The 17,758-nt window shown below is 41.6% G+C and overlaps 1 protein-coding gene across 1 annotated transcript in view; it reads right to left on the reverse strand.

Moving 5' to 3' along the window:
- Positions 1-17,758, reverse strand: part of LOC117507191 (histone deacetylase 7-like) — a 230,076-nt gene that overhangs the window by 9,127 nt on the left and 203,191 nt on the right. The window contains 1 exon segment of the mRNA XM_034167004.1: positions 5,908-6,026. Within this exon segment, the coding sequence (XP_034022895.1) occupies positions 5,908-6,026 (119 nt within the window).

Consider the following 17,758-nt stretch of genomic DNA (forward strand, 5'->3'; position numbering starts at 1 on the left):
ATTCTGTCGCTTTAAGGACTTTTCACGGTGCGAGACGTCGCGCTGCGCTCTCAGGCAGCGTCATCAGCCTGTTTCAAGCTTAAAACCTCCACATTTCAGGCTCTATTGATCCAGGACGTCGTGAGAGAACAGAGAAGTTTCAGAAGAAGTCGGTTTCAGCATTTTATCCGGATATTCCACTGTTAAAGGAGATTTTTTTAATGAAAGACGTGCGGACGGGTCCGCGCGTCGGGACGCAGCCGACGCGGCGGCACAGGAAAAACACCTCCGTGTTGATAACCATTTGTAAAATCCAGGCGGCTTTTGATGGCTTTCAGTGGAGTGAGTATATGAGAAATTGTTTATCAGCTGGAGATGTTCCAACTTGTCCTCAAGGCTTCCAACAGAGGTGTTTTTCCTGTGGCGGAGCGTCGCGGCGGCTGCGAGCCGACGCTGCAATCCGCCCTGCACGTCTTTCATTAAAAAAATCTCCTTAACAGTGGAATATCCGGATAAAATGCTGAAACCGACTTCTTCTGAAACTTCTCTGTTCTCTCACGACGTCCTGGATCAATAAAGCCTGAAATGTGGAGGTTTTAAGCTTGAAACAGGCTGATGACGCCACCTGAGAGCGCTGCGCGACGTCTCGCACCGTGAAAAGTCCTTAAAGCGACAGAATCACCTCAAAATCTCTCATCAGCTGTTAAAATTTTCAGTGAAGACCAGCTTAATTTTTCGAACCATGTCCACTTCGATGTGTCTCACAGGTTTAGAAAAAATTTTGATCAAACAAAGCGCCAGTCTCTCAGCAACTTCTCAGACAAAGGAATTCCGACGAGGGGCTGGACGACTCCTCCCACAAGGAGTGCTCACAGGCGAATGACGTCACCGACAGGCGTGGAAAAACTCACGCATGCGCACGAGGGTTCAAGCATGTCTGACGTAAAAACATATGAATGAAATCCATATAGTTTTAGAAAAAAATAAAAAGGACCTATACTTTACGGACAGCCCTCGTATTTTGAATGTTTGTAGGTAAAGTATTTTTATTAACTTGGTACATTGTTTGTAATATTTTCAAATCAACTAAATCATAAAATTTAAGTACCCTATACTTAATAAACAATGGATTAGATGGATCTCTAAAACCACTGTTACTAATCACTTTTAAAGCTCTTTTCTGCAAAATAAATAAAGGTTGTATATAGGTTGTATATGTTGATCCCCAGATTTCTACACAATATGTTAAATATGGGACAATCAATGAATTGTACAATGTTAATAAACCAGAACTATTTAATGAATATTTTACTTTATGCAAAACAGCAATGGCTTTCGCTATTTTTCCTTTTATGTAATTTATGTGTGACTTCCATGTAAGATCTTCATCAATCATGACTCCTAAAAATTTTGTTTCTTTTACCCTTTGTATATCCATTCCATCTATTTGTAATGACATATTATTTTTTTTCACTCTATCATTAAACAATATAAAATTTGTCTTATTAATATTAGTGACAATCTGTTTATATCAAACCAAGTGTTTAACTTTTTCCAATTCTGTATTTATCACTTGTGCTATTTCCTGTATATCTGATCCAGAGTAAAACAGCGTTGTATCATCAGCAAATAAAATACTGCCAAGCACATTTGATACATTCACAAAATCATTGATATACAAAATAAACAGTTTGGGTCCAAGTACCGATCCTTGTGGTACTCCATAATTAATGTTACACAATTCTGATTTGGTATTATTTATCTGTACAAACGGTTTTCTATTTTCTAAGTAGCTTTTTACCCACTGATGTGCAATAGCTCTTATTCCATATTGTTGTAACTTGTGAAGCAATCTTGAGTGGTCTATAACATCAAAAGACTTTTTCAGGTCGATAAAAATACTTACAAAATGATCCTTATTATCTATTGTTGATATTTTCTCTATTAGTTCCATAATTGCCATAACTGTCGAATGTTTTGTTCTAAATCCATACTGAGCATTATTTAAAATATGATGTTTCTCAATAAATTTATCCAATCTTGTCACAAAAACCTTTTCCATGATTTTAGAAAACTGTGAAAGCAGTGATACTGGCCTATAATTAGAAAAATTATGTTTGTCTCCATTTTTATATAATGGGACTACCTTAGCAATTTTCATTTCATCTGGAAAAATCCCAGTTGACAGAGACAGATTACAAATATAAGTAAATGGTTCAATAACAGTTTCTATTATACTTTTTACAGTCATCATGTCTAAATCTTTATGGTCAGTTGATCTTTTGCTTACACAGTTTTTTACAATATTTCTTATTTCATCTTCTTCCACATTATCCAGGAAAATACTATTGACCGTATTTACAAGTGTATGTAATTTTTCTCTACTTTTAAGATTAGGCTTAAAACTTTCCTTTTTGCTAAAGCTTATAGTTAGGGCTGGATCAGGTGACCCTGAACCATCCCTTAGTTATGCTGCTATAGACGTAGACTGCTGGGGGGTTCCCATGATGCACTGTTTCTTTCTCTTTTTGCTCTGTATGCACCACTCTGCATTTAATCATTAGTGATCGATCTCTGCTCCCCTCCACAGCATATCTTTTTCCTGGTTCTCTCCCTCAGCCCCAACCAGTCCCAGCAGAAGACTGCCCCTCCCTGAGCCTGGTTCTGCTGGAGGTTTCTTCCTGTTAAAAGGGAGTTTTTCCTTCCCACTGTAGCCAAGTGCTTGCTCACAGGGGGTCGTTTTGACCGTTGGGGTTTTACATCATTATTGTATGGCCTTGCCTTGCAGTGTGGAGCGCCTTGGGGCAGCTGTTTGTTGTGATTTGGTGCTATATAAAAAAAAAATTGATTGATTGATTGATCTTCTATTATTGGTTTATTTCCCACCAGACTTGATCCTACATTTGAAAAATAATCATTAAACCCATTTGCAACTTCTTTTATGTCATATATCTCTTTATTTTCCTTAACAAAGTAATTTGGAATAGTTGCTTTCGCTCCATCACTATCAATCACACTTTTTATAATTCCCCATGTTGCCCTCATATTATCTTTACTCATATTTAATTGTTCACTGTAATAATCTTTTTTTTGTTTCCTAATTATTGTTAATAATTTATTTTTATATTTTTTGTATTTATGTTAAGATTCCTTTGTTTGCAATTTTAAAAAGCACCTATATAAATAGTTTTTCTTTGCACAAGCATTTTTTTATTCCCTTTGTCAGCCATGGTTTATTTACTCTTTTCGTACTAATTTCTATTAATTTACAATCTTTATCATATGATTTCATCAATATTTTCATAAATGAGTTTATATGCTACATTAACATCACTGACATAAAATTCTTCCCAATTTGATTTTAAGGTCATATTTTAATGCCTCTAAGGCTTTTACTGACTTATCTCTTTTAAAGTTTATAACAGTTTTTTTGTTGTACCTATTTTATATTAATATTGACTGTTGAACAGTGTTCAACAGTCCAGGGTCTCCGTTGTCGTATTTTGCGCTTCATAATGTGCCATACATTTTCAATGGGCAACAGGTCTGGACTGCAGGCAGACCAGTCTAGCACCCGCACTCTTCTTATTATGAAGCCACGCTGTGTTAAAAACGTGCAGAAATGTGGCTTGGCATTGTCTTGCTGAAATAAGCAGGGACGTCTCTGAAAAGAGTTGCTCGGATGGCTAGCATGTGTTGCTCCAAAACCTGGAGTAGCTTTTAGCATTGATCGGTGCCATCACAGTGTGTAAGTTGCCCATGCCATGGGCACTAACACACCCCATACCCATCACAGATGCTAGCTTTTGAACTTTGCGCTGGTAACAATCTGGATGGTCTTTTTCCTCTTTTGTCCTGAGGACACAACGTCCATGATTTCCAAAAACAATTTGAAATGTGGACTCATCCAGACCACAGCACACTTTTCCACTTTGCGTCTGTACATTTCACAATGTAGCTCGGGCCCCAGAGAAGGCAGCGGCATTTCTGGCCTGTTGTTGATGTCTGACTTTCACTGCAATGGTAGAGTTTAACTTGCACTTAGCGATGAACTGTGTTAACTGACACATGGTTTTCTGAAGTGTTCTTGAGCCCATGCGGGTAGCTAAGATTCTTTACACAATGATGTTGGTTTTTAATGCTAGTGCCGCCTGAGGGATCGAAGGTCACGGGCATTCAATGTGGTTTTCGGCCTTGCCCCTAATGTTGTAGAAAGTTCTCCAGATTCTCTGAATTTTCTGATTATATTATGGACTGTAGATGATTAGAATCCCCAAATTCCTTGCAATTGAACATTGAGAAACATTGTTCTTAAGCTGTTGGACTATTTTTTCATGCAACTGTTCACAAAAGTGGTGATCCTCGCCCCATTTTGCTTGTGAATGGCTGAGACTGTTGGGGATGCTCCTTTTATACCCAATCATGAGTGTCCTCAGTTCCCAAACACTTATTGAGTGTTGTTAGAAGGAAAGGTGATGTAACACAGTGGTAAACATACCACTGCCCCAACGTCATTGGAATTTGGGTTTCAATCTAATCTACAATTTATCGGAATTGATTCATCTCATAAATTACAATAATGTTAAGATTCTAATGTTAAGAAGAAAGGGCCTTTACATATTATAACATTACCTTACCTAAAGGCCCGGTCACACAGCACACGGCATTAGCTGAACGAAGGAAAAAAGTCACAAAGGCACAAATCATCAAGAAAAAGTGGACGAATGAGCCGACACGTCTCCCATCACTGTAAAGCCTGTGGGTGCAGAGCACATAAAGACGAAACAAAACCGAAACTAGCAAAAGAAAACAAAGCGAACGGCGACCTTGACGCTTGAAACTGTGGGAGCTCATTGTCTTGACAAACAGGTCTGTCTTCACTACAACAACATGTACACACACATGCATGTTGCAGCCAGAGACGGCTGCGTGTGTAAATAGTTAAAGTAGTTGATCAAACGTTCTTGCTGCTATTGTTTCTGTATGAAAACTTTTCTCCCACACATGGACGAGTCACGTTCAACTCATCGGATCTGTAGTTATTGATCTGTTCAGATGCCGCCAATGTTCGTGCAAGACATCAGACTTGGGAGGTTGGACAGAGTTGGTCGACAATCAAACGGAACGTACAGGAACTACGCAAAAGATGAGGAACCATCAAGACAGAAAGCAAAATGGAATACGGACGAATTGAGGTTGTTGTCAGGATTTGCTCACATTTTTCAACAGTTTGAAAATTCTGACGAAGGGCCACCTACAGGAATGAAGCTGGACGATGGTTAAACGATCTCAGAAAGTCAATGTAAGACCAGAGTTGTTCTTTTCTTACCACTTCAAGGCATTAACCACTGCATGTACACTGTACATTCATCAATTTCTAGAATACCCTACATGTAATTTTTTTGACATTCACTGTGACCTTTTAATGACACCAAATAGTAATATTCTTAGGACAAACAGATATGTTATACATGACACCATTAGATGTCAGATGTGTATGTCAATCCATTTACCTTGTTCACTGTAAAATAGAACATGTTGTTTAACTCAAAAATACAAGTGAAAGGCGGTCTTAAAATTCTAAGTTAATTGAGCTGAACAAGGAATTTTTTTAATCGAGATAAAATAAGTCATGTCAGATAGACAAATTATATTTTTCATGTAAGCTATTCTATGTAGGATAAAGAAACCGTCAGGCAGTGGCATGACTTTGATTTTTGTGCTCCATAACAATGGAATACAAAAGTTGAGCTCCTTACAATGGTCTCAGTTCATTTAACTAACTGTGATCATGTCTGAATGGGATTTCACCTTTGTTCTTACCTGTGACCTATTTTTAATTTGTATGTTGTTTAGTGTTTTAGTTTGTCTCGTATAGTAAAACACTTTATAAATAAAGTTATTATTACTATCATCACTGAGACTTACACTTGGCTGTGACTTTGTATCCTCCTAATAATGAGGAATGTCCTTCCACAGCATCAAATCCAGCAGACACCAGCACCACATCAGGGGAAAACTCGTGGGCAATGGGCATCACCACGGCTCTGTGGAGGAACAGAAGAAATAACATGGGGCGAGATTAATGTTTTATGCCACGTTAATCCAACCACTGTGGGCAGGCTGGTGGGAACAATATAATATTTTGAGAAAGGAAGTCTTACTGGGATTCAAGATTGATGACTGAAAAAAGCTTAAACTAGATTTCAAATTCTTACTTGAATTAGACCACCGTAAATTAAATTTAAAGTTCAACTTTGCTTGTGAAGTAAAACTACAGCATTCTGTTTGAGAGCATCATCAAACTGAACTCCCACTAATGTTTGAGGCAGCTGATTTGTAACTGCTTCATTAATAAAATGTAGGATGTTTTTCTTTTTGAACTTTTTTTCTATAAAGCCATTTATAGTGTCACCACCTGCAGGGGTGAACAAGTGGAGGGAATTTATGTTCATAATTCATTTATACGATGTGTAGCACAAACTGAGTAATGAATAATGAAAACATTAAAACCCTACAGGCACAAAAGTAATAGCAGAAAAGAGGACAGACAAAGGAGAGCTCAATGGCCAGGATCAGCAGGCTTTTTCTTAGTTTTTGGTACATTTTCAATGCTAGCTAGCTATTTTATTTAGTTGGACAAACATTAGCCAGAACAGCAAAACAGAAAATAAAATGAAACAGTTTTCAGTCAGTCTATTTTTTAACACTGAAAGGCTTCCTTTGAAAGGTAACAAAAGAACTCGGCCCCTGGGAGAAGTTGGCCTGGGTTAAGAACTCTGCCCAAGTTAGGGTTGGGCTATAGAGGCAGAGTAGGCCCTGGGCCCAGTTCACACCTGGGGCCGAGTTTGCACCAGTCCAAGTTCTCTTCTATCGCATTGAAACAACCTTTCCACTAACCAGCTGCAATATCAGAATTCAATTAATTTCAATAAATGCTGTCTTTATCGTCATTCTAGCAGCAAGTCCTCTGATTAGAAGTAATTTAAAATAGTGGCCTATAAGTGGGTTTGTGAGCAAGGTCATTAATTCCCAAGTTACTCAAGGTGTGTGGCACAGTTTGTGACATCGGAATGAAAATGACAATGTGAGGCGTCACTGTAAAGAGTTGTCTATCTTAAATTGAAAAAAGTGCTCTTGAAATGCCGTAGCATCTCTGTAGCACTTTTGATGTTGGGTAAAATCAAATCAATTCAAATCAATTTTATTTATATAGCGCCAAATCACAACAAACAGTTGCCCCAAGGCGCTTTATATTGTAAGGCAAAGCCATACAATAATTACAGAAAAACCCCAATGGTCAAACAACCCCCTGTGAGCAAGCACTTGGTGACAGTGGGAAGGAAAAACTCCCTTTTAACAGGAAGAAACCTCCAGCAGAACCAGGCTCAGGGAGGGGCAGAGAACCAGGAAAAAGACATGCTGTGGAGGGAAGCAGAGATCAATCACTAATGATTAAATGCAGAGTGGTGCATACAGAGCAAAAAGAGAAAGAAACACTCAGTGCATCATGGGAACCCCCCAGCAGTCTAAGTCTATAGCAGCATAACTAAGGGATGGTTCAGGGTCACCCGATCCAGCCCTAACTATAAGCTTTAGCAAAAAGGAAAGTTTTAAGCCTAATCTTAAAAGTAGAGAGGGTGTCTGTCTCCCTGATCCGAATTGGGAGCTGGTTCCAGAGGAGAGGAGCCTGAAAGCTGAAGGCGCTGCCTCCCATTCTACTCTTACAAACCCTAGGAACTACAAGTAAGCCTGCATTCTAAGAACAATGTTGTGGGCTGGGGTGTTTGGCTGGCTTTGTTTTTGTTTTCTGTTTGTCCCACCACGTGGTATGCATTCAGGACTGAGTGGCTGAGCATTAGGACCTCACCCTGAACACCTGAGGCTTGTTTTCACGTGCAGGTCATCAGGACTCACAGCTGTGGTGTATTCTGTCTTGATCAGAGATTGCTGCATTTAAAACTTGAATGCACAGTGTGTGATTGCCAGAGACTCGACCTTGTGAGCAGACGTGTGAGATCGACGTCAGGAGAACAATCTCACCATTACGGACGCAGAGGCCGCTCCAGGTTTGAGGCCACAGTCTGTGAAGGAGGATTGGGTGAGGTCTCACGCTCTTCAGCACACTTCCTGAGGTAATTTGGTTTTGGTGACTTTTATGAAGTAATGACAGTGGATTTGGTGTCCCTCACACCTTGTTGTATTGAGCTGTCACGTTATGCTAACTGTCTAATCAGCTTCTGCTGCAGTGGAGATTTGAACTGAGTTGTTCCGTGCCTGCAGGGTGAGAAGCTGATATATATTTAAGCCAGGAAGTGTTTGCTGATTGTGTGCACCTTTGAGCTGTGTCTCTCTGGGTGGAGAGTGTTGGACTCACCTCATGTTTTCTTTCTTCACAGACTCGGTTTGTCGCGGCCACCTGGGGGGTGTCGGCGGGGTCCCTGGGTCCGAACTGCTGTGGCTCCGGACCATTTGCGCTGCTGAGAGCGCGCCGTGTTTTCACCTCTCCAGACCGCGGACATTTTTGGTTGTTTATCACTGCACTCATTATGATTATTAAATTCTGTTATCTTTTGAACCGTGCTCTGCTTATTTCATGCTGGGTCCTGTCAAACGCTGGGTCGGTGCTCCGACCGCGTCCGACACATAACAAGCGAAGCGCTCTATTGGGGTGATATGGTACTATGAGGTCCCTAAGATAAGATGGGACCTGATTATTCAAAACCTTATAAGTAAGAAGAAGAATTTTAAATTCTATTCTAGAATTAACAGGACGCCAATGAAGAGAGGCCAATATGGGTGAGATATGCTCTCTCCTTCTAGTCCCTGTCAGTACTCTAGCTGCAGCATTTTGAATTAACTGAAGGCTTTTCAGGGAACTTTTAGGACAACCTGATAATAATGAATTACAATAGTCCAGCCTAGAGGAAATAAATGCATGAATTAGTTTTTCAGCATCACTCTGAGACAAGACCTTTCCAATTTTAGAGATATTGCGTAAATGCAAAAAAGCAGTCCTACATATTTGTTTAATATGCACTTTGAATGACATATCCTGATCAAAAATGACTCCAAGATTTCTCACAGTATTACTAGAGGTCAGGGTAATGCCATCCAGAGTAAGGATCTGGTTAGACACCATGTTTCTAAGATTTGTGGGGCCAAGTACAATAACTTCAGTTTTATCTGAGTTTAAAAGCAGGAAATTAGAGATCAGCTGTTGTATGGCTGGGGTGCCTGGCTGCCTTTTGTCTTCTGTTCTCTGTCTTTTGTTTTTCCTTCCAGGTGGCATGCATTCAGGACTGAGTGGCTGTGTGGCTGAGTTATCAGGACCTCACCCTGATCACCTGAAGCTTGTCATGTGCAGCTCATCAGGACTCACAGCTGTGGTGCATCTTTATGGATTGGGGCATGGTTGCATTTAAGTCTGGAGTACACAGTGTGTATTTGCCAGAGACTCGACCTTGTGACCAGACGGGTGAGATCGTCGTCTAGAGAGCCATCTCATCATCATGGATGCAGAGACCGTACCAGGTTTGATGCCATGGTCTGTGAAAGAGGAGGGGGTGAGGTCTCACGCTCGTCAGCACACTTCCTGAGGTACTTTAGGTTTTGTGACTAACATGAGTACAGTCAGTAAATGTGGTGTCCCTCACACCTTATTATATTGAGCTGTTATGTTAGTCGTTTAATCAGCTTCCACTGCAGTGGAGAATTGAACTGGGTGTTCCATGCTTGCAGGGTGGGAAGCTGATTGGTGATTAAGCCAGGAAGTGTTTGCTGTTTATGTACACCTTTGAGTGGTTTCTCTGTGTGTGGAGTGGTGGACTCACATGATGGTTTCTTCTTTCACAGACTCGGTTGGTCGCGGCCACCTGGGGGTGTCGGCGGGGTCCTTGGGTCCGAACTGTTCTGGCTCCGGACCGTTTGTGCTGCTGGGAGCGCACTGTTATTCCACCTCGCAGACCGCGCACTCATTCGTTGTTATTCTGCACATCACTGTTATGTTTATTAAATTCTGTTATCCTTTGTACCGTGATCTGCTTATTTTATACTGGGTCTTACTTCAAACGCTGGTCGGTCCTCCGCCTGCATCCGACACATAACAATCATCCATGTCTTTATCTCTCTGTCTCTTTATCTGCGTAACAATGAAAATTTAAGCAATGCTGTCTAATAATACTGCCTAAGGGAAGCATGTATAAAGTGAATAAATTGGTCCTAGCACAGAACCTTGTGGAACTCCATAATTAACCTTAGTCTGTAAAGAAGATTCCCCATTTACATGAACAAATTGTAATCTATTAGATAAATATGATTCAAACCACTGCAGCGCAGTGCCTTTAATACCTATGGTATGCTCTAATCTCTGTAATAAAATTTTATGGTCAACAGTATCAAAAGCAACACTGAGGTCTAACAGAACAAGCACAGAGATGAGTCCACTGTCTGAGGCCATAAGAAGATCATTTGTAACCTTCACTAATGCTGTTTCTGTACTATGATGAATTCTAAAACCTGACTGAAACTCTTCAAATAGACCATTCCTCTGTAGATGATCAGTTAGATGTTTTACAACTACCCTTTCAAGAATTTTTGAGAGAAAAGGAAGGTTGGAGATTGGCCTATAATTAGCTAAGATAGCTGGGTCAAGTGATGGCTTTTTAAGTAATGGTTTAATTACTGCCACCTTAAAAGCCTGTGGTACATAGCCAACTAATAAAGATAGATTGATCATATTTAAGATTGAAGCATTAAATAATGGTAGGGCTTCCTTGAGCAGCCTGGTAGGAATGGGGTCTAATAGACATGTTGATGGTTTGGATGAAGTAACTAATGAAAATAACTCAGAACAATCTGAGAGAAAGAGTCTAACCAAATACCGGCATCACTGAAAGCATCCAAAGATAACAATACGTCTTTGGGATGGTTATGAGTAATTTTTTCTCTAATAGTTAAAATTTTATTAGCAAAGAAAGTCATGAAGTCATTACTAGTTAAAGTTAAAGGAATACTCGGCTCAATAGAGCTCTGACTCTTTGTCAGCCTGGCTACAGTGCTGACAAGAAACCTGGGGTTGTTCTTATTTTCTTCAATTAGTGATGAGTAGTAAGATGTCCTAGCTTTACGGAGGGCTTTTTTTTATAGAGCAACAGACTCTTTTTCCAGGCTAAGTGAAGATCTTCTAAATTAGTGAGACGCCATTTCCTCTCCAACTTACGGGTTATCTGCTTTAAGCTGCGAGTTTGTGAGTTATACCACGGAGTCAGCCCACCTCATTTTTTGGACACCACTCAGACAGCCAGCAATTCAGGGAGAACATGCGGCTAAACATGTCACTCCCGGTCCAATTGGGGCCTGCCTGTGTTCAATAAAACTGTTTAACTGGACAACTATTGCAGAAGTGGCAAGGGAGACAGTTGGGAAGGTACTGAGTGTGACATCTGGACAGAGGAAGAAAGACACAAGGAGACTTGGTGACCAAACGAGTAAGGACAGGAAAGTATAAGCAGGAAGAGGTTTTAGAACTGGGAGATGAAGAAAGTAAGGGCAGGGGTACAAGGAGATGTGGATCAAGGTGAGCTAAGGAAAAGTTGTATGGTAAGATGTACATTAAGTTGAACACTAAGGAAGGTGAAACTGACTACTATCAACTGGCCAGACAGAAGAACCAAGCAGGAGAGGACGTGCCGCAGGTTAAGATGATAAAGGATGCAGATGAAAACGTGCTGTCAAGCAAGGAGAATGTGTTGAGAACGTGGAGGGAGTATATTGAGGAGCTGATGACAAAGAAAATGAGAGGTAGAGAAGGCTGGATTATATGCAGAGAGTGGAGAGGATGAAGAGTGGAACAGGTTTTCAATCACATTGTTAACATTTTAGAAAGTAAGAGGATGTCGGAGGGGTGGAGAAGAAGTGTACCATTTATTATGAATAACTGATATGTGCAGAGCTACATTATGTACAGACACATTAAGTTGATCAGCCAGGGCATGACGTTATGGGAAAGAGTAGTGGAAGCTAAGCTTAGAAAAGAGGTGAAGATCTGTGAGCAGCAATATGGTTTCATGTCAACAAAGAGCACAACAGATGCATTGTTTGCTTTGAAAATCCTTATGGGCCAGTGTAAGGAAGGCCAGAAGGATTTGCACTGTGTGTGCAAATCCAGTGTGCACCTACACGACAGTGTGCCAAAAGCGATGTTGTGGTACTGTATGAGGACATAGAGAATGGCACAGAAGTATGTGAAGGTGTTGATAGTGTGACAACAGTGTGATGTGCAGTAGGAATGATCAGTGGGTTCAAAGTGGAGGTGGGATGACATTAAGGACCGGCTCTGAGCGCTTTCACTCACTCTCACTCATCTTCAACCACTTATCCGGTCTGGGTCACAGGGGCAACAGCTACAGCAGGGGACCTAAAACTTCCCTTTCCCAGGCCACATTAACCATCTCTGTCTGGGGGATACAGAGGCATTCCCAGGCCAGTGTGGAGATATAATCTTTCTACCTAGTCCAGGGTCTTCCCCAGGGTCTCCTCCCAGATAGACATGCCTGTAACACTTCCCTAAGGGGCATCCTTACCACATACCCGAACCACCTAGGCTGGCTCCTCTCAACGCAACGGAGCAGTGACTCCACTCCGAGCTCCTCACAGATGACTGAGCTTCTCACCTTATAACTAAGGGATACACCAGTTCTCCTGAGAAACATATTTCAGCCGCTTGTACCCACAATCTAGTTCTTTCGGTCATGACCCAACCCTCATGACCATAGGTGAGAGTAGGAACAACTGGTCAACGAAGACTGACCAGTAGATCGAGAGCTTCGCTTTTTGGCTCAGCTCCCTTTTCGTCACAACAGCCCCACTGTCCCCTCATTCGTGAACAAAACCCTGTGGTACTTGAATGCCTTCATTTGGGGCAAGACCTCTTTTCCTACCCGGAGTAGGCAATCCATCGGTTTCCTGATGACAACAATGGGCTCAGATTTAGAGGTGCTGATCCTCATTCCAGAGGGCCTGGAGAAGAGGGTGAACAGTTTGGAGACAAAGTCAGAGAGGCAAAATTGAGATTGTCTGGGCATGTGCAGAGTTCAGGACACAGGGTATATAGGGAGAAGGATGGTGAAGATGCAGCCACCAGGCAGGAGAAGAGGGAAAACAAAAGGAGGTTTATGGATGTGATGTGGGAGGAAATGCAGGTGGTTAGTGTGACAAAAGCAGATGCACAGGACAGGGTGAGATGGAAATAGATGATGTCATGACCCCTAATGGACAACACAAAGAACAGAAAGTCCAAGGCAGACAACCGAGTGGCACACTTGATGTGCGTGCAGAGCTGAGAGCTGGTATAAAGTCCATAGCTCCAATACAGAGTATTGTATTTATGACTTCTTCCACACATCTGCTCGGTAGGTCCACTGATCTGAATGAATGCTGAGCCATCACTTTCAAATGAATGGTCAGTAGTTTCATGATGTGATGTTGCAACATTTGTTTCACTCTGTTTGTTCACTGCTGTGCTGTTTTTGTATTTGCTCTGAGTGACTTCACCCATCGACAAATGTGGATATGATCAATGTTTTCCGGACATACACTTAAACAATCAATCAATCAATCAATCAATCAATTTTTTTATATAGCGCCAAATCACAACAAACAGTTGCCCCAAGGCGCTTTATATTGTAAGGCAAGGCCATACAATAATTATGTAAAACCCCAACGGTCAAAACGACCCCCTGTGAGCAAGCACTTGGCTACAGTGGGAAGGAAAAACTCCCTTTTAACAGGAAGAAACCGCCAGCAGAACCAGGCTCAGGGAGGGGCAGTCTTCTGCTGGGACTGGTTGGGGCTGAGGGAGAGAACCAGGAAAAAGACATGCTGTGGAGGGGAGCAGAGATCGATCACTAATGATTAAATGCAGAGTGGTGCATACAGAGCAAAAAGAGAAAGAAACAGTGCATCATGGGAACCCCCCAGCAGTCTACGTCTATAGCAGCATAACTAAGGGATGGTTCAGGGTCACCTGATCCAGCCCTAACTATAAGCTTTAGCAAAAAGGAAAGTTTTAAGCCTAATCTTAAAAGTAGAGAGGGTGTCTGTCTCCCTGATCTGAATTGGGAGCTGGTTCCACAGGAGAGGAGCCAGAAAGCTGAAGGCTCTGCCTCCCATTCTACTCTTACAAACCCTAGGAACTACAAGTAAGCCTGCAGTCTGAGAGCGAAGCGCTCTATTGGGGTGATATGGTACTACGAGGTCCCTAAGATAAGATGGGACCTGATTATTCAAAACCTTATAAGTAAGAAGAAGAATTTTAAATTCTATTCTAGAATTAACAGGAAGCCAATGAAGAGGCCAATATGGGTGAGATATGCTCTCTCCTTCTAGTCCCCGTCAGTACTCTAGCTGCAGCATTTTGAATTAACTGAAGTCGCTGTATAGTCCTTCAGGGACCATTAATCACAAAGATGGTGCAATATTGGCTTCCAGGACTCACAGCAGTTCTGTGGTGTCATAGATATGCCAAAGCACAGCACCAGCACATGCCCCCAGCCTTAAACTGACTTGACAGTATTAAAGGTCGAAGATAGCTGATATTTCTGCCCTCTTGTCTTTCACACTATCCATCTTCCCTGTATAAAATATGCATGTTATTATCTTCGAAGGTGTGTCCTTTTTCCTTGAGCCATTTGTTAGATAGATAGATAGATAGATAGATAGATAGATAGATAGATAGATAGATAGATAGATAGATAGATAGATAGATAGATAGATAGATACTTTATAAATATTTATCTAAATAAATACTTTGTTGAGTGGCTTTTTGGTCTTTCTGACGTAGAGCTCACTGCATTCTTCAGTAAACTGAACCACATACACCATTTTGCTTTTGTGGCTATGTGGTGTACAGTCTTTGGGGTGAACCAGTTTTATCTGATGGTGTTGCTGGGTTTGAAAAATACAGGAATGTTGTGTTTGTTGAAAATCCTCCCGAGTTTCTAAGAAAATTCCAGCCACATACAGAATTACAATGTTATTGTTTTTGTTTCCTTTTTCCCCATCACCCTCGGGGTTGGTATTTCATTGGACTCTTGTAGCCATTTTCACAAATGTCTACTTAGGATATCCACAAGTCTCCTGCAGGTGCTGGTGTTCCTTTTCTTGGACCTGGGCATTTGTTGGGATGTATTTAGCCCAGCATTGCAGGGTTTTGTTAACTCCCAGCCTGCGTTCCACTGTGTGGTGGGAATCAAAAAGAAGGCATTGGTATATGCGCGCGTTCTGGACTATAATGTTCACATAAATGAGGACAGGAGCTTGCACACTGGGGTTGTCAGGAAGCCTACACATGTAAACAGTAAAGTGTAGTTCAATGTTCCACGTGCACTTATGCTGTGTACTTGGGAATGCATGTTGTAGGTCATCAAGAGAAGTCCCCCAGTGTCCATACACAGACACAGGAACAGCCAACCAGATAGGAGCGATCACATAACCTCCACTGACATGACATTCTCCTGTTTCATTGGAACGGGGCTTTGTCTGCAGGTATTTACAGTATGTTTTAATTTGCATTCACTCATGTGTTATTTGAATTTATGTATTCAGTTACAGTAATTCTGCTCAGTTTGTTCCATTAATAACATGCTTCTTTGTCTACACGATTGTATCTGTGCATCAGCGTGCACACGGCTATTTAAACACCCACCCAAAATTTTATAATTTTGTCACTGCAACACATTGATATAAATAAATAATGAAATAATGACTTTTATCATGTTTTTCTTGTATCCACATCTTACCTATGACGACGTTATCAGTGTGCACTGGCAGTGGAACTGAAGTTTATGTTGAAATGTGCTGTTATTTCAAAAGGCTCTTGTGCAAGAAAACAGGACCAGAACCATGGCTGGCTTTGTGAAGGTAAAGATGCAAGAAGTTCTAGCATCTAAAAGGGGCATGAAGTTTGGGGTTCCGCAGGGATCTGTTCTGGGCCCCCTGCTTTCTTCCCTGTATATAGCACACCTTGGGAACATATTGCAGCATTTTGGTGTTGCTTTTCATTGCTATGCTGATGACACTCAATTATACATGCTGATAACTGCTGGTAATCTTGTCCACATAAAATCTCTAGAAGACTGCCTTGCAGCAATGAGAAGTTGGATAAGACAGGAATGATATTTCTTGGTCCAGAAAGACAACAGCATCAATTAGATCAGCTAGCGCTTAGCATGGGTTCGTGTGTTATACATCATACAGACAAAGTGAGGAACCTTGGGGTAATTTTTGATCCTACATTGTCCTTTGACCTCCACATTAGGGACATTACAAGGACTGCTTTCTTCCATCAAAGAAATACAAGGTCTGCTAGAAAAGTATTGGACCTTTTTATTTTTTGCAAAAACCTGATCGATTTAAATCACGTGTGCTTGCATCAGCCAACCTTGAACCTTGGTGGCGCATGCATGAATTTTTTCACGCCTGTCGGTTGTGTCATTTGCTGGTAAGCAGCCTTTGTGTGAGGACGAATCAGACGGCTTTCGGTGACGATGCTATGGGCATCACACAGATTAAGGAGCAGTACAACCAGTTTAAAGACGTCCGCACAACGGTGGAGAGCGAGCCACGCTCCGGTCAGCCATCAACATGCTGAAATGACCAGATCATTTCCAAAGTGAACGCTGTGGTGATGTGGGACCGCCGTGTGACTAACCGAAAATTGCGGAAGAGGTGGACATCAGCACTTTTCCAGCACATTCCACTGTGACAGAAGATTTGGCCATTAAAAGAGCGGCTGTGAAATTCATGCTGAAGCTGCTGACGGCAGAGCAAAAGCACCTTCGTGTTGAAGTCTCACAGGACATGCTGTGACATGCCCACCTCTTCCACAATTTCTCGGATAGTCACACGACTGAAAAGTCACCGAAAGCCGTCTGAATCTTCCGAATGGTTTCCACCTGGCTGTCGCCCAGTTTCTGGCAAAATTTGATGTGTCGCTGCTCCAGTCGTTCCATTTTTTCCTTGCAATGAAAATATGCCGAGCGCACGACACACGTCCTCATACAAAGGCTGCTTACCAACAAATGACGCAATCAACAGGCATGAAAAAATTCACGCATGCGCACAAAGGTTCAAGGCTGGCTCATGCAAGCACACGTGATTCAAATTCATCAGGTTTTTGTAAAAAAATAAAAAGGTCCGATACTTTTCTAACACACCTCGTATAGCGAAGATTCGTCTCATCCTGTCTACGGCTGATGCTGAGACTCTGGTTCATGCTTTTATTTCTTCCAGATTGGACTATTGCAATGCTGTTTTCTGGTTTACCGCAGTCCAGCATCAGTGTCTTCAACTGGTTCAAAACGCTGCTGCCAGACTTCTGACATGAAGCAGAAGGTTTGACCACATTACACCGGTTTTGGCATCCCTTAACTAACTTCCGGTCTCTTTGAGATTGGATTTTAAAGTGTTATTATTGGCCTATGAAACTGTTCACGGACTGGCACCCCCCACCTGGCCGGCATGGTTGAGCCCTACGTACCGTCTTGGGCCCTGTGTTCACAGGGTGCGGGCCTATGGTGTGTCCCTAGGGTGAATAAAAACTCAGCATGTTACAGAGCCTTTCCTCACCGCACCCCAGCTCTGTGGAATGATCTGCCTGCGCAGATCCGACAATCGGACTAGATTGAAGACACACTTTTTTCCGTTTTATCATTAGTATTTTGTACGATTGTGTCTTCTTTAATTCCTTTTATTTATTTTATTCCTTTTACTTATTTAT

The sequence above is a fragment of the Thalassophryne amazonica genome, chromosome 3 (assembly GCF_902500255.1).
Source record: "Thalassophryne amazonica chromosome 3, fThaAma1.1, whole genome shotgun sequence".
NCBI lineage: Eukaryota > Metazoa > Chordata > Actinopteri > Batrachoidiformes > Batrachoididae > Thalassophryne > Thalassophryne amazonica.